Source organism: Mobula hypostoma, unplaced genomic scaffold, assembly GCF_963921235.1.
Source record: "Mobula hypostoma unplaced genomic scaffold, sMobHyp1.1 scaffold_67, whole genome shotgun sequence".
In the NCBI taxonomy this organism is placed as follows: domain Eukaryota; kingdom Metazoa; phylum Chordata; class Chondrichthyes; order Myliobatiformes; family Myliobatidae; genus Mobula; species Mobula hypostoma.
In genome coordinates, this window is record NW_026948177.1 from 152,465 (window position 1) to 178,818 (window position 26,354).

The window sequence follows — 26,354 nt, forward strand, 5'->3', positions numbered from 1 at the left end:
GCGTAGGGGAGGGAGGGGGTAACGGAGACGGGGAAGGGCGTAGGGGAGGGAGGGGGTGACGGAGACGGGGAGGGGCGTAGGGGAGGGAGGGGGTGACGGAGACGGGGAAGGGCGTAGGGGAGGGAGGGGGTGACGGAGACGGGGAGGGGCGTAGGGGAGGGAGGGGGTGTCGGAGACGGGGAGGGGAGAAGGGGAGGGAGGGGGTGATGGAGACGGGGAGGGGTGTAGGGGAGGGAGGGTGTGACGGAGACAGGGAGGGGAGTAGGGGAGGGACGGGGTGACGGAGACGGGGAGGGGCGTAGGGGAGGGAGGGGGTGATGGAGACGGGGAGGGGCGTAGGGGAGGGAGGGGGCGACGGAGACGGGGAGGGGTGTAGGGGAGGGAGGGGGTGATGGAGATGGGGGAGTAGGGGAGGGAGGGGGTGTCGGAGACGGGGAGGGGCGTAGGGGAGGGAGGGGGTGACGGAGACGGGGAGGGGTGTACGGGAGGGAGGGGGTGACGGAGACGGGGAGGGGCGTAGGGGAGGGAGGGGGTGATGGAGACGGGGAGGGGCATGGGGAGGGAGGGGGCGACGGAGACGGGGAGGGGTGTACGGGAGGGAGGGGGTGACGGAGACGGGGAGGGCGTAGGGGAGGGAGGGGGTGACAGAGATCAGGAGGGGGACGAAGAGGAGCTGGGGAACGTGACCTCACCTTTCCCCATGTAACGGGACTTGTCATTGTCTCGCAGTTCGAGAGCTTCGTAGATCCCAGTGGAGGCCCCGCTGGGGACAGCAGCTCGGAACAGACCTGGGGGGAGAGGGGGAGAAAAAGGGAGGGAGAGGGAGGGAGGGGGAGAGACAGAGGGGTGGAGGGAGAGGGAGTTAGAAAGAGAGAGAGGGAGGAAGGGAGGGAGTGAGAGAGGAGAAAGAGGCGGTGAGGGAAGGAGAGAGAGGGAGGGAGGGAGAGAGGGAGGGAGAGAGAGAGGGAGAAGGAGGGAGTGGGAGAGGGAGGGGTATTGGGGAGAGACGGGGAGATTTATTATCACCGGCATGTGACGTGAAATTTGTGAACTTAGCAGCAGCAGTTCAATGCAACACATGATCGAGCAGAGAGAGAGAAAAAAATATAAATAAAATAAAATATAATCAATTACGTATATCGAATAGATTTTTAAAAATCACGCAAAAACAGAAATAATATACATTAAAAAAGTGAGGTAGTGTTTGTTCAGGAATGGGACGGCGGAGGGGAAGAAGCTGTTCCTGAATCGCTGAGTGTGTGTCTTCAGGCTCCTGTACCTCCTACCTGACGGTGACAGTGAGAAAAGGGACAAGCCCTGGGTGCTGGAGGGCCCTTAATCATGGACGCTGCCTTTCTGAGACACCGCTCCCTGAAGATGTCCCGGGTACTTTGTCGGCGAGAGCCCAAGATGGAGCCGACTAGATTTACAACCCTCTGCAGCTTCTTTCGGTCCTGTGCAGTAGCCCCTCCGTACCAGACAGTGATGCAGCCTGTCAGAATGCTCTCCACCGTACAACTAGAGAAGTTTTTGTGTGTATTTGTTGACATGCTAAATCTCTTCAAACTCCTGATAAAGTATAGCTGCTGTCTTGCCTTCTTTATAACTACATCGATGTGTTGGGACCAGGTCAGATCCTCAGGGATCTTGACACCCGGGAACTTGAAGCTGCTCACTCTCTCCACTTCTGATCCCTCTCTGAGGATGGGTACGTGTTCCCTCGTCTCACCCTTCCTGAAGTCCACAATCAGCTCTTTGGTCTGACTGACGTTGAGGGCCAGGTTGTTTCTGGGGCACCATTCCACTAGTTGGCACATCTCGCTCCTGTACGCCCTCCCGTCACCACCTGAGATCCTACCAACGATGGTTGTATCGTCAGCAAGTTTGTAGATGGTGTTTGAGCTGTGCCTGGCCACACAGTCATGTGTATACAGAGAGTAGAGCAGTGGGCTAAGCACACACCCCTGAGGTGCACCAGTGTCGATCGTCAGCGAGGAGGAGATGTTATCACCAATCCGCACAGACTGTGCTCTTCCGGTTAGGAAGTCGAGGATCTAATTGCAGAGGGAGGTACAGAGGCCCAGGTTCTGTAACTTCTCAGTCAGGCTTGTGGGAATGATAGTGTTAAGTGCTGAGCTATAGTCGATGAACAGCATCCTGGTATTTGTATTGTCCAGGTGGTCTAAGGCCGTGTGGAGAGCCATTGAGATTGCGTCTGCCGTTGACCGATTGTGGCGATGGGCAAATTGCAATGTGCCAGGTCCTCGCTGAGGCAGGAGATCAGTCTGGTCATGACCGGCCTCTCAAAGCGTTTCATCGCTGTCAACGTGAGAGCTCCCGGGCGATAGTCATTAAGGCAGCCCACGTTATTGATTATTACTGAGGGGTCCATCGAGTCACCCCTGACCTTGCGGACCCTCGTCCCCGACCCCGACCCCGACCTCCGCGACCTCTGGGACCCGCACGCGGGGGAGGGAAATGGAAGCACCCTCACCTTTGTCAGTCTGCAGGTCGACCTCCACAGTGGGGTTGCCCCGGGAGTCCAGGATCTCACGAGCGTGGACTTCCCTGATCGACATGGCTCCTGACGCGCTCTGGGGGGGGGGGAGCGGGGGGGGGGCACAGAGTCAACATGTCAACAGGAACCCGAGAGGGAGGGTTTGGGGTGGTGGGAGAGGGAGGGGGAGGAGGGAGAGGGGTAGTGGGAGGGGGTAGTGGGAAGGGGGAGAGGGTGGGGGCAGAGTGGGAGGGATCATTGGAAGGGGTCTGGGAGGAGTGAGTGTGAGGGGAGGGAGAATGCGAGAGGGAGGGGGGAGTGGGAGAGAAGGGGAGGGAGAGGGGCAGTGGGAGGGGTGAACGGGGAGGAGGGAGGGTGGGGGAGAGGTGGGGCGAATAGGGAGGGGGAGGGGTGGGGAAGAGGGAAGGTGAATGGGGAGGAGGTAGGAGTGTGGGGGGAGGGGAGAGATGAATGGGGAGGGGGAGTGTGGGAGGAGGGGGTGTGAGGGAGGGGAGGGGCCGGGTGAATGGGGGAGGGGTTGTGGGAGGGGGAGGGGTGAATGAGGAGGAGGGGGGAGTGTGGGAGGAGGGGTGTGGGGGAGGGGGAGGTGTGAATGGGGGAAGGGGAGAAGGGAGGAGTGTGAGAGGAGGGGGAGGGTTGAATGAGGAGGGTTCGGGTGGTGAGTGCGAGGGGAGGATGGAGGAGGGAGAGGGGTAGTGGGGTGGGAGGGGGAAGGTTGAATGGGGAGGGGCCAACGGGGGGGTGGGACGGGGTGTAGTTGGAACGGGGAGGTGGGGGAGGGAGTGTGGAGAGGACGGGCTGAGGGAAGGGGAAGGCCGAGGAAGGGAGAAGGGAGGGAGGGAGGGAGAGGGCCAAGGGGCGGGTAGAGAGTGCTGAGGAAGGCGGAGAGAGGCAGAGGGGCCGAGGGAGTTCGGGGGGGGAGGGAGGACAGAGGTATGAGGGAGGAACGAAGGCGACAGAGGACCGAGGGACAGGGAGAATCCCGAGGTAAGCAGAGATCCAAAGGAGAGAGTCGAGGGGCGAGGGAGGGGGTGAGGAGGACAAGAGCGAGTGGGGGCTGAGAGCCGGAGAGGGGGTGCCAAAGACAGAAGACAGCGAACCGAGGGAGGGAGGGAGAGAGTGAGGGGGGGGGGTTGCGAGAGGCTGAGGTCTGAGGGAGGGAGAATTCTGAGGGAGAGGTGCAAAGGAGAGCCAGGGTGGAAGGGGGAGGGGGAGGGAGAGAGAGGGCCGGACGTGGGAGGTGCCTGAGAGGGGTCTGAGGGAGGGCCCGGGTCGAGACTGACAGAGGGATGAGGCAGAGAGAGTCTCCACTAGTCTGGGGAAAAAAAGCTCAATTAGTTCACCCTCCACTGAGCACAAACATATCAGCGGGGAGAGGGAGAGGGAGAGGGAGAGGGGGAGAGGGAGAGGGGGAGAGAGGGAGAGGGAGAGGGGGAGAGGGAGAGGGGGAGAGAGGGAGAGGGAGAGGGGGAGAGGGAGGGGGAGAGGGGCAGAGAGGGAGAGGGAGAGGGGGAGAGAGGGAGAGGGAGAGGGGGAGAGGGAGGGGGAGAGGGGGAGAGAGGGAGAGGGAGAGGGGGAGAGAGGGAGAGGGGGAGAGAGGGAGAGGGAGAGGGGGAGAGGGAGAGGGAGAGGGAGAGGGGGAGAGAGGGAGAGGGAGGGGGGAGAGAGGGAGAGGGAGAGGGGGAGAGAGGGAGAGGGGGAGAGGGAGAGGGGGAGAGGGAGAGGGAGAGGGGGAGAGGGAGGGGGAGAGGGGGAGAGAGGGAGAGGGAGAGGGGGAGAGAGGGAGAGGGAGAGGGGGAGAGAGGGAGAGGGAGAGGGGGAGAGGGAGGGGGAGAGGGGGAGAGAGGGAGAGGGGGAGAGAGGGAGAGGGAGAGGGAGAGGGGGAAGGGGGAGAGGAAGGGGAGGGGAGAGGGGAGGGGGAGAGAGAGGGGGAGGGGAGGGGGAGGGGGAGGGGAGAGGGAGAGGGAGAGAGAGGGGGAGGGGAGGGAGAGGGAGAGAGAGGGGGAGGGGAGGGGGAGGGGGAGAGGGAGAGGGAGGGGGAGAGGGGGAAGGAGGAGAGGGGAAGGGGAGGGAGGAGAGAGGAAGGGGAGGGAGGGGGAGGAAGGGGAGGAAGGGGGAGGAAGGGGGAGGAGGGGGAGGAAGGGGAGGAAGGGGGAGGAAGAGGGAGGAAGAGGGAGGAGGGGAGGGGAGGGGGATGAAGGGGGAGGAAGAGGGAGGAAGAGGGAGGAGGGGAGGGGAGGGGGATGAAGGGGGAGGAAGAGGGAGGAAGAGGGAGGAGGGGAGGGGAGGGGGATGAAGGGGGAGGAAGAGGGAGGAGGGGAGGGGAGGGGGATGAAGGGGGAGGAAGGGGGAGGAAGGGGGAGGAAGGGGGAGGAAGAGGGAGGAAGAGGGAGGGGGAAGGAAGAGAGGGAAGGGGAGGGAAAGTGTGAGGGAGGTAGGGAGAAGGGGGGAGAAAGTGGAGAGGTGTGAAACAGAGAGACAGAGAGAGACAGCGAGGGAGGGAGAGGCAAAGAGGGACAGAGAGGGGATGAGGAGAGGGGGGAGAGGGGGGAGAGGGGGAGAGGGGGAGGGGGGGAGGAGAGAGGGGGGAGGGGGAGAGAGGGGGGATGGGGAGAGAGGGGGGATGGGGAAAGAAGGGGCAGGGGGGGAGAGGGGGGAGAGGGAAAGGGTGAGGGAAGTAGAGAGAAGGGAGGGGGAGAGGGGGAGGAGAGGGGGGAGAGGGGGAGAGGGGGGAGAGGGGGAGAGGGGGAGAGGGGGAGGGGGAGAGGGGGGAGAGGGGGAGAGGGGGGAGAGGGGGAGAGGGGGGAGAGGGGAGGAGAGAGGGGGAGGAGAGAGGGGGAGGGGGGAGAGGGGGGAGAGGGGGGAGAGGGGGTGAGAGGGAAAGGGTGAGGGAAGTAGGGAGAAGGGAGGGGGAGAGGGGGAGAGAGGGGGAGAGAGGGGGAGAGAGGGGGAGAGGGGGGAGAGGGGGAGAGCGGGGAGAGGGGGAGAGGGGGGAGAGGGGGGAGAGGGGGTGAGAGGGAAAGTGTGAGGGAAGTAGGGAGAAGGGAGGAGGAGAGAGGGGGAGAGGGGAGGAGGGGGGAGGAGGGGGAGAGGGGGAGGAGGGGGAGGAGGGGGGAGAGGGGAGGAGGGGGAGGAGGGGGAGAGGGGGAGGGGGAGAGGGGGAGAGGGGGAGGAGGGGGAGAGGGGAGAGGGGGAGAGGGGGAGAGGGGGGAGAGGGGAGGAGAGAGGGGGAGGAGAGAGGGGGAGGGGGGAGAGGGAAAGGGTGAGGGAAGTAGGGAGAAGGGAGGGGGAGAGGGGGAGAGAGCGGGGGGAAGAGAGGGAAGGAAGAGCGGAAAGGAAGAGAGGGAAGGGGGAGAGAGAAGGGTGAGGGAGGTGGGGGGGGAGGGCGAGAGAGTGGGGAGGTGTGAGACAGACAGAGAGACAGAGAGAGACAGCCAGGGAGGGTGAGGCAAAGAGGGACAGAGAGGGGATGAGGAGGACTGGGGAGGGAGGTGCGGAGAGGCCGCAGTGGAGATTTTGCAGAGACCCTGACCGGTTCAAGCTCTGCAGTGGACGGAAGATGAGAACCTCCCTCCCCTCCGTTCCGTGGCCCTCCTTACCCGGACCTCCTCCTGCTGCAGCAGCTGGAACAGCCTGGTGCAGAGAGAGAGAGAGAGAGAGAGCGCTGCAGTCAGAGACGGAGAGCGATGGACGTACAGATGAGCATCTGACCAGAGCCGAGAGAGAGAGAGAGAGAGAGAGAGAGAGAGAGAATGAGAGAGAGAGAGAGAGAATGTGTGTGAGAGAGAGAGAGAGAGAGAGAGAGAGAGAGAGCGCTGCAGTTAGAGACGGAGAGCGATGGACGTACAGATGAGCATCTGACCAGAGCCGAGAGAGAGAGAGAGAGAGAGAGAGAGAGACAGAGAGAGAGAGAATGTGAGAGAATGTGAGAGAGAGAGAGAGAGAGAGAATGTGAGAGAGAGAGAGAGAGAGAGAATGAGAGAGAGAGAGAGAGAGAGAGAGAGAGAGACTGTGAGAGAGAGAGAATGTGAGAGAGAGAGAGAGAGAGAGAGAGAGAGATGCAGTAGGAGACGGGAGCAGGGCAGCTGATTGGAGCCAGGAGCGGGAGGGAGAGAGAGATGCAGTCAGACACGGAAGGACAAGAGCAGAGCAGCTGTTTGGAGGGGGAAGAGAGGGGAAGAGAGGAGGGAGAGGGGTGTTGAGATGGGTCTGCTGGAAAGGATGAGAGGGGGGAGGGTGGATGGAGAGAGGAGATGGAGGGACGGAGACAGGAGGTGGAGGGACAAAGCGGGGAGGGGGAGAGTTGGGAGAGAAGGGTAAAAGACAGGAGGGGGGAGTCAGAGGGGGGAGAGAGAGGGGAGAAGTGGAAGGGTTGGAGGGTGAGAGGGGAGATGCTGAAAGGGGGAAGGGAGAGAGGAGAGGGGGAAGGGAGATGGGGGAGAGGGTGGGTAGAGAGGGGCAGAGGGGAAAGCGAGGGGGAGAGAGGAGGGGGAGAGAAGCGGGATTGGGAGGGGGGAGAGAGGGAGGGAGTGGAAGAGGGAGAGAGGGTACAGTGGGGTAGAGGGGTGATAGAGGTGTAAGGGAAGAGAAAGTGGCAGGAGACAAGGGGGAGAGACGACGGCGAGAGCAGTGGGTCCAGAGCAGGACCACAAGAATGATCCCAGTTAATGTCTGAGCATTGGGTGACTCTACTCGCTGGAGTTTAGAAGAACAGGGGGGGGGGGGGTCTCATTGAAACCTGTCAAATATTGAAAGGCCTACACTGAGCGGATGTGGAGAGGATGTTTCCTGTAGTTGGGGAGTCTAGGACCAGAGGACACAGATAGAGTGGATGTGGAGAGGATGTTTCCTGTAGTGGGGGAGTCTAGGACCAGAGGACACAGATAGGTGGATGGGGAGAGGATGTTTCCTCTAGTGGGGGAGTCTAGGACCAGAGGACACAGATAGAGTGGATGTGGAGAGGATGTATCCTACAGTGGGGGAGACTAGCACCAGAGGACACAGATAGAGTGGATGTGGAGAGGATGTTTCCTACAGTGGGGGAGTCTAGGACCAGAGGACACAGATAGAGTGGATGTGGAGAGGAAGTTTCCTATAGTGGGGAGAGTCTAGGATCAGAAGACACAGATAGAGTGGATGTGGAGTGGATGTTTCCTGTAGTGGGGGAGTCTTGGACAGAGGACACAGATAGAGTGGATGTGGAGAGGATGTTTCCTGTAGTGGGGGGAGACTAGGACCAGAAGACACAGATAGAGTGGATGTGGAGAGGATGCTTCCTGTAGTGGGGGGAGACTAGCACCAGAGGACACAGATAGAGTGGATGTGGAGAGGATGTTTCCTGTAGTGAGGGAGTCTAGGACCAGAGGACACAGATCGAGTGGATGTGGGGAGGATGTTTCCTGTAGTGGGGGAGTCTAGGACCAGTGGACACAGATAGGTGGATGGGGAGAGGATGTTTCCTCTAGTGGGGGAGTCTAGGACCAGAGGACACAGATGGAGTGGAAGTGGAGAGGATGTTTCCTGTAGTGGGGGAGACTAGCACCAGAGGACACAGATAGAGTGGATGTGGACAGGATGTTTCCTGTAGAGGGGGAGTCTCGGACCAGAGGACACAGATAGAGTGGATGTGGAGAGGATGTTTCCTATATTGGGGGAGTCTCGGACCAGAGGACACAGATAGAGTGGATGTGGAGAGGATGTTTCCTGTAGTGGGGGAGTCTAGGACCAGAGGACACAGATAGAGTGGATGTGGAGAGGATGTATCCTACAGTGGGGGAGACTAGCACCAGAGGACACAGATAGAGTGGATGTGGACAGGATGTTTCCTGTAGAGGGGGAGTCTCGGACCAGAGGACACAGATAGAGTGGATGTGGAGAGGATGTTTCCTACAGTGGGGGAGTCTAGGACCAGAGGACACAGATAGAGTGGATGTGGAGAGGAAGTTTCCTGTAGTGGGGGAGTCTTGGACCAGAGGACACAGATAGAGTGGATGTGGAGAGGATGTTTCCTGTAGTGGGGGGAGACTAGGACCAGAAGACACAGATAGAGTGGATATGGAGAGGATGTTTCCTGTAGTGGGGGAGTCTAGGACCAGAGGACACAGATAGAGTGGATGTGGAGAGGATGTTTCCTGTAGTGGGGGGAGACTAGCACCAGAGGACACAGATAGAGTGGATGTGGAGAGGATGTTTCCTGTAATGAGGGAGTCTAGGACCAGAGGACACAGATAGGTGGATGGGGAGAGGATGTTTCCTCTAGTGGGGGAGTCTAGGACCAGAGGACACGGATAGAGTGGATGTGGAGAGGATGTATCCTACAGTGGGGGAAACTAGCACCAGAGGACACAGATAGAGTGGATGTGGACAGGATGTTTTCTGTAGAGGGGGAGTCTCGGACCAGAGGACACAGATAGAGTGGATGTGGAGAGGATGTTTCCTGTCGTGGGGCAATCTCGGACCAGAGGTCACAGATAGAGTGGATGTGGAGAGGATGTTTCCTGTAGTGAGGGAGTCTAGGACCAGAGGACACGGATAGAGTGGATGTGGAGAGGATGTATCCTACAGTGGGGGAGACTAGCACCAGAGGACACAGATAGAGTGGATGTGGACAGGATGTTTCCTGTAGAGGGGGAGTCTGGGACCAGAGGGCACAGATAGAGTGGATTTGGAGAGGATGCTTCCTGTAATGGGGGAAGTCTAGGAACAGAGGGCACAGCCTCAGACTGAAGGGGAGAAAGCGAGGGAGGGAGGGATGGGTGGGGTAGAGAGAGAGAGGGAGAGAGAGAGAGTGAGAGAGAGAGGGGGAGAGAGCAGGACACACAGAGTGGTGAGACAGTGTGGCTGTACCCTCCTACAGGCCGGAGAGGGAGAGTGGGAGAGAGGGAGAGGATGAGGGAAAGGAGGAAGGATGGGGAGCGAGGGGTTTGAGATTGGGGAGATGGGAGAAGAGGAGGAGGTGGAGAGAGGTGTTAGTTGGCGGGCAGGGGGACGGAGAGTGTGAGAGTGAGAAAGAGGGTATGTGAAAGAGAGAGAGTGTGAGAGTGAGGTAGAGACTGTGAGAGTGAGAGAGCGAGTGTGTGTGAGAGTGGAAGAGAGAGGGACAGGGGAAGGATGGGGAGTGAGGGGTGTGTGATTGGGCAGAGCAGGAGGTGGAGAGGGTGATTAGTTTGTGGGCAGGGGTACGGACAGTGTGAGAGAGAGTGAGGGAGATTGTGTGTGAGAGAGAGAGAGAGATTGTGTGTGAGGTAGACAGTGTGTGAGGTTTGAGATTGGGGAGATGGGAGAGGAGGAGGAGAGAGGGGGATTAGCTGGTGGGCAGGGGGACGGAGAGTGTGAGAGAGAGAGAGATTGTGTGTGAGGTAGACAGTGTGTGAGGTTTGAGATTGGGGAGATGGGAGAGGAGGAGGAGAGAGGGGGATTAGCTGGTGGGCAGGGGGACGGAGAGTGTGAGAGAGAGAGAGATTGTGTGTGAGGTAGACAGTGTGTGAGGTTTGAGATTGGGGAGATGGGAGAGGAGGATGAGGAGGAGGAGAGAGGGGGATTAGCTGGTTGGCAGGGGTACGGACAGTGTGAGAGAGAGTGAGGGAGATTGTGTGAGAGAGAGAGATTGTGTGTGAGGTAGACTGTGTGAGGTTTGAGATTGGGGAGATGGGAGAGGAGGATGAGGAGGAGGAGAGAGGGGGATTAGCTGGTGGGCGGGGGGACGGACAGTGTGAGAGAGAGTGAGGGAGATTGTGTGAGAGAGAGAGATTGTGTGTGAGGTAGACAGTGTGTGAGGTTTGAGATTGGGGAGATGGGAGAGGAGGAGGAGGAGGAGGAGAAAGGGGGATTAGCTGGTGGGCAGGGGGATGGACAGTGTGAGAGAGAGTGAGGGAGATTGTGTGAGAGAGAGAGATTGTGTGTGAGGTAGACAGTGTGTGAGGTTTGAGATTGGGGAGATGGGAGAGGAGGAGGAGAGAGGGGGATTAGCTGGTGGGCAGGGGGACGGAGAGTGTGAGAGAGAGAGTGAGGGAGATTGTGTGTGAGAGAGAGAGAGAGATTGTGTGTGAGGTAGACAGTGTGTGAGGTTTGAGATTGGGGAGATGGGAGAGGAGGAGGAGAGAGGGGGATTAGCTGGTGGGCAGGGGGACGGAGAGTGTGTGAGAGAGAGTGAGGGAGATTGTGAGAGAGAGAGAGATTGTGTGTGAGGTTTGAGATTGGGGAGATGGGAGAGGAGGATGAGGAGGAGGAGAGAGGGGGATTAGCTGGTGGGCAGGGGGACGGAGAGTGTGAGAGAGAGAGTGAGGGAGATTGTGAGAGAGAGAGAGATTGTGTGTGAGAGACAGATTGTGTGTGAGGTTTGAGATTGGGGAGATGGGAGAGGAGGAGGAGAGGGGGGGATTAGCTGGTGGGCAGGGGGACGGAGAGTGTGAGAGAGAGTGAGGGAGATTGTGTGAGAGAGAGAGAGAGTGAGAGATTGTGTGTGAGGTAGACAGTGTGTGAGGTTTGAGATTGGGGAGATGGGAGAGGAGGAGGAGAGAGGGGGATTAGCTGGTGGGCAGGGGGACGGACAGTGTGAGAGAGAGTGAGGGAGATTGTGAGAGAGAGAGAGATTGTGTGAGGTAGAGAGTGTGTGAGGTTTGAGATTGGGGAGATGGGAGAGGAGAATGAGGAGGAGGAGAGAGGGGGATTAGCTGGTGGGCAGGGGGACGGAGAGTGTGTGAGAGAGAGAGATTGTGTGTGAGAGAGAGATTGTGTGTGAGGTTTGAGATTGGGGAGATGGGAGAGGAGGAGGAGAGAGGGGGATTAGCTGGTGGGCAGGGGGACAGAGAGTGTGAGAGAGAGAGAGTGAGGGAGATTGTGTGAGAGAGAGATTGTGTGTGAGGTTTGAGACTGGGGAGATGGGAGAGGAGGAGGAGAGAGGGGGATTAGCTGGTGGGCAGGGGGACGGACAGTGTGTGAGAGAGAGAGAGATTGTGTGTGAGGTTTGAGATTGGGGAGATGGGAGAGGAGGATGAGGAGGAGGAGAGAGGGGGATTAGCTGGTGGGCGGGGGGGCGGAAGAATCAGTATTGTCTTCCCGGACGTCTGACGCAGCCCCTGTCGCGGTACAGCAGCGGCAGTGCGGCGCAAGATGCGAAAATTACTGTAATTGACGGAAATTAGCAGCGCAAATGGGGAATAAATAGCAAGGAGCTCCGGAATGCGAGGGCGGAGGGCGCTGCTCCGAAATCGTCGAGCGTGCGCCTTCGGGCTCCCGTACCTCCCCCCCTCGGCGAGGGGAGTTCAAATCCCGGGTGCTCAGGGACGGACACCGGTCATCCTTCGCTTTAAATGCACCGAATAGTTGGGCCTCCGCCGCCGTCCGCGGCAACGAATTCCACCGACTCGCCCACACTGGGCGAGAGAAATTTCTTCCGCATCTCGGTTTTGAAAGGGCGCCCCTCTATCCTCAGGCTGTGTGCCCCCCGCCCCCTGTCCTGGACTCTCCCACCACGGGAAACATCCTTTCCACATCCACTCTGTCCGGGCCTTTCAACATTTGAAAGTCTTCAATGAGATCCCCCCCCCCCCCATCCTTCTGGATTCCAGCGAGTCATCAAACGTTCCTGGTATGATAACCCTTTCATTCCCGGAATCATCCTTGGTGATCCTCCTCTGGACCCTCCCTAATGTCAGGATATCTTTTCTAAGATGGGGAGCCTGAAACTGTCCACAATATTAAAGGTGAGGCCTCACCAGTAACTTATAAGGCCTCAGCATCACATCCCCGCTCTAAATTCCTCCTCATCTCCCCTCTAAACGGACGTCCCTCCAATCTGAGGCTGTGCCCTCTGGTCCTAGACTCCCTCACCATAGGAAACATCCTCTGCACATCCACTCTATCTGTGTCCTCTAGTCCTAGACTCCCCCATTATAGCAAACATCTCTCCACATCCACTCTATCTCTGTCCTCTGGTCCTGGACACATCCTCTCCACATCCACTCTATCTGTGTCCTCTGGTCCTAGACTCCCCCACTATAGAAAACATCCTCTCCACATCCACTCTATCTGTATCCTCTGGTCCTAGACTCCCCCACTACAGGAAACATCCTCTCCTCATCCACTCTATCTGTGTCCTCTGGTCCTAGACTCCCCCACTATACAAAACATCCTCTCCACATCCACTCTATCTCTGTCCTCTGGTCCTAGACTCCCCCCCACTACTGGAAACATCCTCTCCACATCCACTCTATCTCTGCCCTCTGGTCCTGGACTCCCCCGACTAGGAAACATCTTCTACACATCCACCCTATCTGTGTCTTCTGGTCCGAGACTCCCCCACTACAGGAAACATCCTCTCCACATCCACTCTATCTGTGTCCTCTGGTCCTAGACTCCCCCCGCCACAGGAAACCTCCTCTCCACATCCACCCTACCCAGTCCTTTCAGCATTCGGCAGGCTGCAATGAGATCCCAACTCCTTGCATTCTTCTCAATTCCAGTGCGTCCAGGCCCAAAGCTGCCAAACGTGCCTCGCATGTTGACCCCTTCACTCCTGGAGACATCCTCGCGACCCTCTCCTGCGACAACACGTCCTCTCCGAGATTTATTTTTTTTAGATTATGAAGACACGCAGTCCTCTTTTGTTGTCATTTAGTAATGCATGCATTAACATAGAAAATAGGTGCAGGAGTAGGCCACTCGGCCCTTCGAGCCTGCACCGCCATTCAGTACAATCATGGCTGATCATCCAACTCGGAACCCTGTACCAGCCTTCCCTCCATACCCCCTGATCCCCGTAGCCACAAGGGCCATATCTAACTCCCTCTTAAATATAGCCAATGAACTGGCCTCAACTGTTTCATGTGACAGAGAATTCCACAGATTCACCACTCTCTGTGTGAAGAAGTTTTTCCTCATCTCGGTCCTAAAAGGCTTCCCCTTTATCCTCAAACTGTGACCCCTCGTTCTGGACTTCCCCAACATCGGGTACAATCTTCCTGCATCTAGCCTGTCCAATCCCTCTAGGATTTTATACGTTTCAATCAGATCTCCCCTCAATCTTCTAAATTCCAACGAGTACAAGCCTAGTTCATCCAGTCTTTCTTCATATGAAAGTCCTGCCATCCCAGGAATCAATCTGGTGAACCTTCTTTGTACTCCCTCTATGGCAAGGATGTCTTTCCTCAGATTAGGGGACCAAAACTGCACACAATAAGAGATGATACAATATAGGAGAGAGGTTAATGTTGAAGTCTGCCCCGAGCCTTGTAGGCTCATCAGGCAAGAGCTTATGCCAGTTTCCGTGGCGTGAAGCGACTGAGAGTACGAGACTCCCACACCCCACCCCCTCCCCGGATGGGACGCCAGTCTATCGCGAGGTGAACCCCCGGCATTTTGCCAGTGCCCATTTTCAGATCCGATTGCACAAGGAGGCATTGAGCCCAATGTCTTGAAGCTTATCAATTAGTTCTGAGGGCATGGTGGCATCGAATGCCCAGTTGTCAATGAAGGGCATCCTAGTGAATGCACCTTTTGCTTTCTAGATGTGCCAGGCTTGAGTGGAGTGCCGATGAAATAGAAACTGTAGAAAAACTACAGCACAGGAACAAGCCTTTTGGCCCTTCTTGGCTGTGCCGAACCATTTTCTGCCTAGTCCCACTGACCTGCACACGGACCATATCCCTCTATACACCTCCCATCCACATATCTGTCCAATTTATTCTTAAATGTTAAAAAAGAACCCGCATTTACCACCTCATCAGGCAGCTCATTCCATACTCCCACCACTCTCTGCATGAAGAAGCCCCCGCTAATGTTCCCTTTAAACTTTTCCCCCCTCACCCTTAACCTATGTCCTCTGGTATTTTTCTCCCCTTGCCTCAGTGGAAAAAGCCTGCTTGCATTCACTCTATCTATACCCATCATAATTTTATATACTTCTATCAAATCTCCACTCATTCTTCTACGCTCCAGGGAATAAAGTCCTAACCTATTCAACCTAACCTTTCTCTGTAACTGAGTTTCTCAAGTCCCGGCAACATCCTTGTAAACCTCCTCTGCAAATGGCATCCGTGTGGAACTGTTACACCAGCAGTCAAATTGGAGTGGATCCAAGTCGCTTCTCAGGCAGGAGTTGATGTTTTTTTAACAACCTTTCAAAGGGCTTCATCAGTGAATATAAGTGCTACTGGTCGATAGTCGTTGACGCGGGTCAACATGGGCACTGGTATAATTGAAGCCCACTTGAAGCATTTGGCTATCTCAGACTGCCAAAGTGAGAGGTTAAAGCTCTCAGTGAACACTACAGCCAGTTGATTAGCAGGGTCGAAAGACTGGAGCGACTGGGCTTGTATACTCTGGAACTTAGAAGGCTGAGAGGGGATCTGATTGAAACATATAAGATTATTAAGGGATTGGACATGCTGGATGCAGGAAACATGTTCCCGCTGATGGGTGAGTCCAGAACCAGAGGCCACAGTTTGAGAATAAGGGGTAGGCCATTTAGAACGGAGTTGAGGAAAAACTTTTTCACCCAGAGAGCAGTGGATATGCGGAATGCTCTGCCCCGGAAGGCTGTGGAGGCCAAGTCTCTGGATGCTTTCAAGAAAGAGATGGATAGAGCTCTTAAAGATAGTGGAATCAAAGGTTATGGGGATAAGGCAGGAACTGGATACTGATTGTGGATGATCAGCCATGATCACAGTGAATGGCGGTGCTGGCTTGAAGGGCCTACTCCTGCACCTATTGTCTATTGTCTTTAGTACTCGGCCAGGATGTTTTCCGCAGGTTCACCTCCCTGATAGAGGTATATAAAATTATGATGGGTATAGATAGAGTGAATGCAAGCAGGCTTTTTCCACTGAGGCTTGGGGAGAAAAAAAAACCCAGAGGACATGGATTAAGGGTGATGGGGGGAAGGCGCAGCTCTCCAGTGAAAATGATATCGTATCCGTTAAATAGGGGCCGTGGACAATTCTGATTTGATGGAGACCGATGTGAAAGCACAGAGAAACACCTCGGAGAAATTTCTGAAACGCCGGTTACTGGGCAATCGAGAACCTTCCAGAGGGAAGGCCCCGAAATCCCCGGCTTTGCCTGCTGCTGGCGACCGAGATTGAGGTCGAATCATTCGGATAGGGATGGTGCTCAGTACTCGGTGTCGGAGGGCTGATCGGAGGCTCAAAGTTTTCGGACGACTCAGAGTCGGACTGTGATCGGGCATGGCAGGGAGAGTTTTCTTCCTTCTCCCGTCTGCGTGAGATGTGGGACATTCCAGAGACTCTGAACTTTTTACTGTGCTTATGGACTTCATCATCAAGTTATGGTATTGTTGCACTGTTGTAACTATATGTTATTATTATGTGGTTTTGTTAGTTTTTTCAGTCTTGGTCTGTCCTGTGTTTTGTGATATCACACCGGAGGAAATATTGTAGCATTTCTTAATGCATGCATTACTAAATGACAATAAAAGAGGACTGCGTGTCTTCATAATCTAAAGTTTAAAGGGAAAATTGGGGGGGTGGGGCTTCTTCACACAGAGAGTGGAATGAGCTGCCAGATGAAGTGGTGAGTGCGGGCTCACTTTGAACATTCAAGGAAAACTTGGACAGGTGCATGGATGAGAGGTGTGTGGAGGGTGCAGGGCAGTGGGACTCGGCAGGAAAATGGTTCGGCACAGCCAAGAAGGGCCAAAAGGCCTGTTTCTGTGCTGTGCAACACACACATCAAAGTTGCTGGTGGAACGCAGCAGGCCAGGCAGCATCTCTAGGAAGAGGTACAGTCGACGTTTCAGGCCGAGACCCTTCGTCAGGACTGTGGCGAAAGGGTCTCGGCCTGAAACGTCGACTGTGCCTCTTCCTGGAGATGCTGCCTGGCCTGCTGCGTTCCACCAGCAACTTTGATGTGTGTGTTGCTTGAATTTCCGGCATCTGCAGAATTCCTGTTGTTTTCTGTGCTGTAGTGTTTCCATGGACTGTAGCACAGTGTGGTTAAGTGCCTTGCTCAAGGACACAACACGCCGCCTGGGCCGGGGCTCGAACTCACGACCTTCAGATCGCTAGTCCGACGCCTTAACCACTTGGCCGCGCTTCTCTGAGATAGGAGGAGCGCCCCCGAAACTGTTGGCAATACTCCCAAGTACTGGATACTGAGAGTCTTATAAAGGCTTAGCATTATCTCCTTGCTTTTATATTCTACTCTCCTTGAAATTTGCCCTCTTCCCCACGGATCCTCTGCACTCTTTCCACCTGCACCCCTTACAGGAAGGGTTGGGGCGCAGGGGGGGCGTGCTTTGGAAAGGGTTCAAGGGCATGAAAGGTTTGTAAGATTGCGAGCGGCGCCGATATTGAATTGACCTAATTTCTTACCTCCTTCACACACGTCTCCGTCTGAATGTGCACTTTATAATAATTGCAATGAAAAGTATGTACGCCAGGACAGTCAATATAACATAGAAATATAGTTGTATCGTCGTGAATTAATGAGTCCGATGGCCTGGTGGAAGAAGCTGTCCCGGAGCCTGTCGGTCCTGGCTTTTATGCTGCGGTACCGTTTCCCGGACGGTAGCAGCTGGGACAGTTTGTGGTTGGGGGTGACTCGGGTCCCCAATGATCCTTCGGGCCCTTTTCACGCACCCGTCTCTGTAAATGTCCTGAATAGTGGGAAGTTCACATCTACAGATGCGCTGGGCTGTCCACACCACTCTCTGCAGAGTCCTGCGATTGAGGGAGGTACAGTTCCCGTACCAGGCAGTGATGCAGCCAGTCAGGATGCTCTCAACTGTGTCCCTATAGAAAGTCCTTAGGATAGAGGGGAAACATAGAACAGTACAGGCCCTTCGGCCCACAATGTTGTGCCCACCCTTAAACCCTGCCTCCCATATAAGCCCCCACCTTAAATTCCTCCATATACCTGTCTAGTAGTCTCTTAAACTTCACTAGTGTATCTGCCTCCACCACTGACTCAGGCAGTGCATTCCACGCACCAACCACTCTCTCAGTAAAAAACCTTCCCCTAATATCCCCCTTGAACTTCCCACCCCTTACCTTAAAGCCATGTCCTCTTGTATTGAGCAGTGGTGCCCTGGGGAAGAGGCGCTGGCTATCCATTCTATCTATTCCTCTTATTATCTTGTACACCTCTATCATGTCTCCCCTCATCCTCCTTCTCTCCAAAGAGTAAAGCCCTAGCTCCCTTAATCTCTGATCATAATGCATACTCTCTAAACCAGGCAGCATCCTGGTAAATCTCCTCTGTACCCTTTCCAATGCTTCCACATCCTTCCTATAGTGAGGTGACCAGAACTGGACACAATACTCCAAGTGAGGTCTAACCAGAGTTTTATAGAGCTGCATCGTTACATCGCGACTCTTAAACTCTATCCCTCGACTTATGAAAGCTAACACCCCATAAGCTTTCTTAACTACCCTATCCACCTGTGAGGCAACTTTCAGGGATCTGTGGACATGTACCCCGAGATCCCTCTGCTCCTCCACACTACCAAGTATCCTGCCATTTACTTTGTACTCTGCCTTGGAGTTTGTCCTTCCAAAGTGTCCCACCTCACACTTCTACGGGTTGGACTCCATCTGCCACTTCTCAGCCCAGTTCTGCATCCTATCAATGTCTCTCTGCAATCTTTGATAATCCTCTACACTATCTACAACACAACCAACCTTTGTGTCGTCTGCAAACTTGCCAACCCACCCTTATACCCCCACATCCAGGTCATTAATAAAAATCACGAAAAGTAGAGGTCCCAGAACAGATCCTTGTGGGACACCATTACTCACATTCCTCCAAACTGAATGTACTCCTTCCACCACCACCCTCTGCCTTCTGCAGGCAAGCCAATTCTGAATCCACCTGGCCAAACTTCCCTGGATCCCATGCCTTCTAACTTTCCGAATAAGCCGGTGTCTTCCTCCCCCAGGGTGAAAATGTCTAATATGAGAGGTCATAGGTTTAAGATGAGAGATGGTAAATGCAAGCGGGACGTGCGGGGCGAGTTTCCTCCCCCCGCCCGCCCACACACACACACACAGACAGCGAGGTGGAGTGCCTGGCAGCTGGTGGAGACCGACACCAGAAGAGGCGTTTCAGAGGCTGTCCGACGCGGGCATGCAGGCAATGGAGAGCGGGCGCACGGTGCGTCGGCGGACGGGCTCAGTTCAGTCGGGCACTTGCTGGCTAAATTAGCCCAGCACGACGTCGTGGAGCGGCGGGCTTACTCCAGCGCTGTCCTGCTCGGGAGTCGAGATAAATACCACCCCGCCAACGTCTGCTCTCGGTGCCCTGGGACGTCCCGACGCTCGATGGCGACCTCAGACCTCACCGGGTCGAGTTGTCGCTTCCCAAATTTCAAAAACTCGAAACAGACATCGACCCACGGCCCCAGTACTGTAAAGAGGAATCCAATCCCGATAATCCCACGGGCTCGGGGCGGGCCTCAGGGCCATTTTTAATTCGGTTTATTTGACAGTCAGAGAACCACAGGAAACGACAGTACAGATTGACAAAATCTTTTTACGAGGTTTCATAGTGAACTTTGCGTCGGGAGTTGGGCGTTTTAAAGGGAGCGGCAGACGGGGTCCCGGTGGGACTGACGGGAGAGGGAGACGGGGTCCCGGTGGGTCTGACGGGAGAGGGAGACGGGGTCCCGGTGGGACTGACGGGAGAGGGAGACGGGGTCCCGGTGGGTCTGACGGGAGCGGGAGACGGGGTCCCGGTGGGACTGACGGGAGAGGGGGACGGGGTCCCGGTGGGTCTGACGGGAGCGGGAGACGGGGTCCCGGTGGGACTGACGGGAGAGGGAGACGGGGTCCCGGTGGGTCTGACGGGAGCGGGAGACGGGGTCCCGGTGGGTCTGACGGGAGTGGGAGACGGGGTCCCGGTGGGACTGACGAGAGCGGGAGACGAGGCCCCGGTGGGTTTCACGGTAGAGGGAGACGGGGTCCCGGTGGGTTTAACGGGAGCGGGAGACGGGGTCCCGGTGGGTCTGACGGGAGAAGGGGACCGGGTCCCGGTGGGTCTGACGGGAGAAGGGGACCGAGTCCCGGTGGGTCTGACGGGAGAGGGGGACCGGGTCCCGGTGGGTCTGACGGGAGCGGGAGACGGGGTCCCGGTGGGTCTGAAGGGAGCGGGAGACGGGGTCCCGGTGGGTCTGACGGGAGTGGGAGACGGGGTCCCGGTGGGTTTGACAGGAGCGGGAGACGGGTTCCCGGTGGGTCTGACGGGAGTGGGAGACGGGGTCCCGGTGGGTTTGACAGGAGCGGGAGACGGGTTCCCGGTGGGTCTGACGGGAACGGGAGACGGGGTCCCGGTGGGTCTGACGGGAGCGGGAGACGGGGTCCCGGTGGGTCTGACGGGAACGGGAGACGGGGTCCCGGTGGGTTTAACAGGAGTGGGAGACGGGGTCCCGGTGGGTCTGACGGGAACGGGAGACGGGGTCCCGGTGGGTCTGACGGGAGCGGGAGACGGGGTCCCGGTGGGTCTGACGGGAGCGGGAGACGGGGTCCCGGTGGGTCTGACAGGAGTGGGAGACGGGGTCCCGGTGGGTCTGACGGGAGCGGGAGACGGGGTCCCGGTGGGTCTGAAGGGAGCGGGAGACGGGGTCCCGGTGGGTCTGACGGGAACGGGAGATGGGGTCCCGGTGGGTCTGAAGGGAGCCGGGGACAGGGTCCCGGTGGGTTTGAACGGAGCGGGAGACGGGGTCCCGGTGGGTCTGACGGGAGTGGGAGACGGGTTCCCGGTGGGTCTGACGGGAACGGGAGACGGGGTCCCGGTGGGTCTGACGGGAGTGGGAGACGGGTTCCCGGTGGGTCTGACGGGAACGGGAGACGGGGTCCCAGTGGGTTTAACAGGAGTGGGAGACGGGGTCCCGGTGGGTTTGAACGGAGCGGGAGACGGGGTCCCAGTGGGTCTGACGGGAGCGGGAGACGGGGTCCCGGTGGGTCTGACGGGAGCGGGAGACGGGGTCCCAGTGGGTTTAACAGGAGTGGGAGACGGGGTCCCGGTGGGTCTGCCGGGAGAGGGAAAAGGGTCGGAGTGAGTGAGGGGATGAGGGATGAGAGAGGAGGTGGGGGCGAAAGAGGGTGGAGGAGGTCGTGGTGGCGGGGGGGGGGCTGAATTTTTGTTAATCCCCAGGACCAGTCGGACTCTGGAGGGAAGAGGCTTGGACGCCACCCCCGCTCTCTCCTCACACCGACCGTCCTCCAGGGAGGGTCCCTCAGCCGGCCTCCTCCAGTTCTTGCTCCTCCTCGTTCTGTGAGGGAGCGGAGACTGTCAGTGGCTGGTTGTTCGCGCAAAACCCTCCATCACCTGCCTCCTGCCTCCTCAGCACCCGCCCTCCCCCTCTTTTGCCCCGTCACCCCTCCCACGAGGACACACACCCCTCTCCCTCCCTCCACTCAACCCTCCCCTCCTCCCCCCCCCGGTTTCTCCCCCCACGCCTCACCCCACCCTTGTCCCTCCATCGCCTCCCTCCGCCCTCGGTCTCCCCCTCCCGCCTCCGCCGCCCTCCTCACCAGCTCCGCCTCCTGCCTCTCCCTCAGCACCTCGGCGGCCTCGTCCCTCTCCTCGGGAATGAAGGACTCCTTGTCGAGCCGGTGCAGGGCGGGCAGCAGGATCAGCGCCTCCAGCCGGTAGGAATCGTCCTCCGTGCACGGGTTCTCTGCGGGGTCGGGGAAAAGGGGAGGGGGGGAGAAGGGCGGGAGGGGGGGAGGGGGGAGAAGGGGGAGGGGGGAGAAGGGAGGGAGGGGAGAGGAGGGGGAGGAGGAGGAGGAGGGGGAGGGGGAGGGGGGGAGGGGAGGGGCAGGGGGGAGAAGGGGGAGGGGGGAGGGGGGAGGGGGAGGGGGAGAAGGGGGAGGGGGAGAAGGGGGAGGGGGAGGGGGGAGAGGGGGAGGGGGAGGGGGGAGAAGGGGGAGGGGGGAGAAGGGGGAGGGGGGAGAAGGGGGAGGGGGAGGGGGGAGAAGGGGGAGGGGGGAGGGGGAGGGGGAGGAGGGGGAGGGGGAGGGGAGGAGGGGGAGGGGAGAAGGGGAGGAGAAGGGGGAGGGGGAGGGAGGAGGGGGAGGGGGGAGGGGGAGGGAGGAGGGGGAGGGGGGAGGGGGAGGGGGAGGAGGGGGAGGGGGGAGGGGGGAGGAGGGGGAGGGGGGAGAAGGGGGAGGGGGAGGGAGAGGGGAGGGGGAGGGGGAGGGGGGAGGGGGGAGGAGGGGGAGGGGGAGAAGGGGGAGGAGAAGGGGGAGGGGGAGGGGGGAGGGGGAGGAGGGGGAGAAGGGGGAGGGGGAGGGGGGAAGGGGGAGGGGGAGGGGGGGAAGGGGGAGAAGGGGGAGGGGGAGGGGGAGGGGGAGAAGGGGGAGGGGGAGGGGGGAGAAGGGGGAGGGGGAGAAGGGGGAGGGGGAGAAGGGAGAAGGGGGAGGAGGGGAGGGGTGAGGAGGGGGAGGGGGGGAGAAGGGGGAGGGGGGAGAGGGGGAGGGGGGAGGAGGGGGAGGGGGGAGAAGGGGGAGGGGGGGAGGAGGGGGAGGGGGGAGAAGGGGGAGGGGGAGGGAGAGGGGAGGGGGAGGGAGAGGGGGGAGAAGGGGGAGGAGGGGGAGGGAGGAGAAGGGCGGGAGGGGAGAAGAGCGGAAGGGGGAGGGGGAGAAGAGGGAGGGGGACAGAGGGGCAGGAGGAAGAGGGGCGGGAGGAGAGGGGGAGAGGGAGAGAGGGGCGGGAGGAGGAGGGGGAGTGGGGGAGAGGGACGGGAGGAGGGGGGAGAGGGGTGGGAGGAGGGAGGGGGAGAGGGAGAGAGGGGCGGGAGGAGGAGGGGAGAGGGGGAGAGGGGGAGGGGGACAGAGGGGCGGTAGGAGGGAGGGGGAGTGGGGGAGAGGGACGGGAGGAGGGGGGAGAGGGGTGGGAGGAGGGAGGGGGAGAGGGAGAGAGGGGCGGGAGGAGGAGGGGGAACAGAGGGGCGGTAGGAGGAAGGGGCGGGAGGGGAGTGGGGGAGAGGGGGAGAGGGGCGGGAGGAGGAGGGGGACAGAGGGGCGGTAGGAGGGAGGGGGAGTGGGGGAGAGGGACGGGAGGAGGGGGGGAGAGGGGTGGGAGGAGGGAGGGGGAGAGGGAGAGAGGGGGAGGGGGACAGAGGGGCGGGAGGAGAGAGGGAGAGGGGGAACAGAGGGGCGGTAGGAGGGAGGGGGAGAGGGGGAGAGGGGCAGGAGGAGGGAGGGGGAGAGGGGTGGAAGGAGGGAGGGGGAGAGGGGTGGGAGGAAGGAGGGGGAGAGGGAGAGAGGGGCGGGAGGAGGGAGGAGGGAGGGGGAGAGGGGTGGAAGGAGGGAGGGGGAGAGGGGTGGGAGGAGGGAGGGGGAGAGGGGTGGGAGGGGCGGGAGGAGGGAGGGGGAGAGGGGGAGAGGGGTGGGAGGAGGGAGGGGGAGAGGGAGAGAGGGGTGGGAGGAGGGAGGGGGAGAGGGAGAGAGGGGCGGGAGGAGGGAGGGGGAGAGGGGGAGAGGGGCGGGAGGAGGGAGGGGGAGAGGGGGAGAGGGGTGGGAGGAGGGAGGGGGAGAGGGGGAGAGGGGTGGGAGGAGGGAGGGGGAGAGGGGGAGAGGGGCGGGAGGAGGGAGGGGGAGAGGGGGAGAGGGGCGGGAGGAGGGAGGGGGAGAGGGGGAGAGGGGTGGGAGGAGGGAGGGGGAGAGGGGGAGAGGGGTGGGAGGAGGGAGGGGGAGAGGGAGAGAGGGGTGGGAGGAGGGAGGGGGAGAGGGGGAGAGGGGTGGGAGGAGGGAGGGGGAGAGGGAGAGAGGGGCGGGAGGAGGGAGGGGGAGAGGGGGAGAGGGGCGGGAGGAGGGAGGGGGAGAGGGGGAGAGGGGTGGGAGGAGGGAGGGGGAGAGGGGGAGAGGGGTGGGAGGAGGGAGGGGGAGAGGGAGAGAGGGGTGGGAGGAGGGAGGGGGAGAGGGGGAGAGGGGTGGGAGGAGGGAGGGGGAGAGGGAGAGAGGGGCGGGAGGAGGGAGGGGGAGAGGGGGAGAGGGGCGGGAGGAGGGAGGGGGAGAGGGAGAGAGGGGCGGGAGGAGGGAGGGGGAGAGGGGGAGAGGGGTGGGAGGAGGGAGGGGAGAGGGGGAGAGGGGCGGGAGGAGGGAGGGGGAGAGGGGGAGAGGGGTGGGAGGAGGGAGGGGGAGAGGGGGAGAGGGGCGGGAGGAGGGAGGGGGAGAGGGGGAGAGGGGTGGGAGGAGGGAGGGGGAGGGGGGAGAGGGGTGGGAGGAGGGAGGGGAGAGGGGGAGAGGGGTGGGAGGAGGGAGGGGGAGAGGGAGAGAGGGTGGGAGGAGGAGGGGAGAGGGGGAGAGGGGGAGGGGGACAGAGGGGCGGGAGGAGAGAGGGGAGAGGGGGAGAGGGGGAGGGGGACAGAGGGGCGGGAGGAGAGAGGGGAGAGGGGGAGAGGGGGAGAGGGGGACAGAGGGGCGGGAGGAGAGAGGGGAGAGGGGGAGAGGGGGAGGGGGACAGAGGGGCGGGAGGAGAGAGGGGAGAGGGGGAGAGGGGGAGAGGGGCGGGAGGGGGGGGGAGAGGGGTGGGAGGAGGAGGGGAGAGGGAGAGAGGGGGAGGGGGACAGAGGGGCGGGAGGAGAGAGGGAGAGAGGGGCGGGAGGAGGACGGGGAACAGAGGGGCGGTAGGAGGGAGGGGGAGAGGGAGAGAGGGGCGGGAGGAGGAGGGGGACAGAGGGGCGGTAGGAGGGAGGGGGAGTGGGGGAGAGGGGTGGGAGGAGGGAGGGGAAGAGGGACGGGAGGAGGGAGGGGGAGAGGGACGGGAGGAGGAGGGGAGAGGGGGATAGAGGGACAGAGGGTGAGAGGCGAACAGCAGGAACTGTCGGGCGCGGAGCGGACCGCGGCGCCCGTCAGACGCGCCGACCCCCGGCGGGGCCCGGACCCGACTCGACCGGACCTGCCCAGTACCTGCGAGGATGAGCGCCCGGAGCTTGGGAAGGCACCGCAGGCTCTTCAGCTGTTGGACATCGATTATCTGGTTACCCCTGGGGGTGGGGGGAGGGAGAGAGAGGGGAATGGGTGGAAGGGGGAGAGAGATAGGAGGTAGAGATGGGGGAAGGGAGGGGTGAGATGGGGAGGTTTGGAGAGGGGGAGAGATGGAGGGGAGGGATGGGGAGAGGGAGGGGGAGAAATGGGGGATTGGGAGAGATGGGGATTGGGAGAGATGGGGGATAGGGAGAGATGGGGACGGGGAGAGATGGGGGAGGGGGAGATGGGGGAGGTGGAGATGGTGGAGGGGGTGATGGGGAGGGGAGAGATGGTGGATTGGGGAGGGGTAGAGATGGGGGGAGAGATGGGGGTAGAGGGAGGGGGAGGGGATGGGGAGAGGGAGGGGGAGGGGAGGGGGAGAGATTCGGGAGCGGGGATGGGGATTGGGAGAGAGATGGGGGACAGGGAGATATGGGGGGGGAGATATGGGGGAGGGGAGATATGGGGGAGGGGGATATGGGGAGGGGAGAGATGGATGGGGAGGGGGAGATGGATGGGGAGGGGGAGATGGATAGGGAGGGGAGGCGAGGGATAGGGAGGGAGAGATGGGGAGAGAGGGTGGTTTAATTACATGATGGCAAACAGGCCAAGAGAAAGACAAACAGAGGAGAGTGCGTGTCCAAACTCTGTGTATCTCTCCATCGCTCTCTCCTTCCCTCTCGCTCTCTGCTTGGTCCCTGACACCTCCCCCTCCCACTCTCTTGTCCCGTGTACGTGAACGTGTGTGTGTGTGTGTGTGTGTCGCTCTCTCTCACAATCCCTCTGCTCCCTCCAACACCCACCCTTGCCCCACTCCCTTGGCCCCCCCCTTCCCCTCTCTCTCCCTCTTTTACACTTTCACCCTCACCCCTCCCTCTCTCCCGGTCATGTTCTTCCGCACCCCATCCCCCCTCACACGCTCCCTCCCTCTTTCCCCCGCCTCTCTCTCCCTCTCTCTCCTCGCCGTCTCGATTTCACACCATCTCCCTCTCTCTGTCTGACTGCTGCTTTCCTCATATCCTTCGTCCCCTCTCTTCCTCTCTCCATCTCTCCCCAACCCTCACAATTTCTTCCCTCCACCCACCTTTTGCACCTACGCTCTCACATTCTTGTCGTTAGGCTCCGCGCCCGCCCACTCTCCCGTGCCCCGGGGGGGGCGCACCTCCTCGCTCCCCCCGCCCCGAGATCAGTCCCCCCTCACCCTCCCGGCCCCGCTACCTGAGGTTTAGGTACTGCAGTGAGGCCATCCTCTCCGAGAACCCGTCCAGCTTCTCGATCTGGTTCTCCCTCAGGTGCAGTGTCTGCAGACCGACCAGCGATTCCAGGCCTTCCAGGCTGACGATGTTGTTCCCGGCCTGCGGATAGACCGTCCCGTCACTCACACCCCCGGGGTCAGACACACTGAGTGAATCTCCCTCCACACCGTCCCATCACACACTCCCGGGGTCAGACACACAGAGTGAATCTCCCTCCACACCGTCCCATCACACACTCCCGGGGTCAGACACAGAGTGAATCTCCCTCCACACCGTCCCATCACACACTCCCGGGGTCAGACACAGAGTGAATCTCCCTCCACACCGTCCCATCACACACTCCCGGGGTCAGACACAGAGTGAATCTCCCTCCACACCGTCCCATTACACACTCCCGGGGTCAGACACACAGAGTGAATCTCCCTTCACACCGTCCCATCACACACTCCCGGGGTCAGACACACAGAGTGAATCTCCCTCCGCACCGTCCCATCACACACTCCCGGGGTCAGACACACAGAGTGAATCTCCCTCCACACCGTCCCATCACACACTCCCGGGGTCAGACACAGAGTGAATCTCCCTCCACACCGTCCCATCACACACTCCCAGGGTCAGACACAGAGTGAATCTCCCTCCACACCATCCCAT

At 59.8% G+C, this 26,354-nt stretch overlaps 2 protein-coding genes across 6 annotated transcripts in view; both read right to left on the bottom strand.

The window, feature by feature from the left end:
- The window catches only part of LOC134341440 (gamma-enolase), a 149,774-nt gene extending 137,899 nt beyond the window's left edge, over positions 1-11,875 (bottom strand). Inside the window, exons 1-3 of one of the 2 annotated variants that reach the window (XM_063039296.1) lie at positions 11,759-11,875; positions 2,495-2,594; positions 693-788 (exon numbers count right to left, since the gene is read on the bottom strand). In XM_063039296.1, coding sequence (XP_062895366.1) covers positions 693-788; positions 2,495-2,579 — 181 coding nt within the window. In that variant the 5' untranslated portion in view covers positions 2,580-2,594; positions 11,759-11,875. Of the gene's footprint in view, positions 1-692; positions 789-2,494; positions 2,595-6,117; positions 6,488-11,758 lie in introns of those variants that run through there. The other variant, XM_063039295.1, reaches the window with a different exon arrangement.
- Positions 11,876-20,164: 8,289 nt separating this feature from the next.
- The window catches only part of lrrc23 (leucine rich repeat containing 23), a 31,677-nt gene continuing 25,487 nt past the window's right edge, over positions 20,165-26,354 (bottom strand). For 2 of the 4 annotated variants that reach the window (XM_063039294.1, XM_063039293.1), the window contains exons 6-9: positions 25,666-25,802; positions 24,388-24,464; positions 21,007-21,152; positions 20,170-20,744 (exon numbers count right to left, since the gene is read on the bottom strand). In XM_063039294.1, coding sequence (XP_062895364.1) covers positions 20,709-20,744; positions 21,007-21,152; positions 24,388-24,464; positions 25,666-25,802 — 396 coding nt within the window. In that variant the 3' untranslated portion in view covers positions 20,170-20,708. Of the gene's footprint in view, positions 20,745-21,006; positions 21,153-24,387; positions 24,465-25,665; positions 25,803-26,354 lie in introns of all 4 variants that reach the window. The other 2 variants (XM_063039292.1, XM_063039291.1) reach the window with 2 other exon arrangements.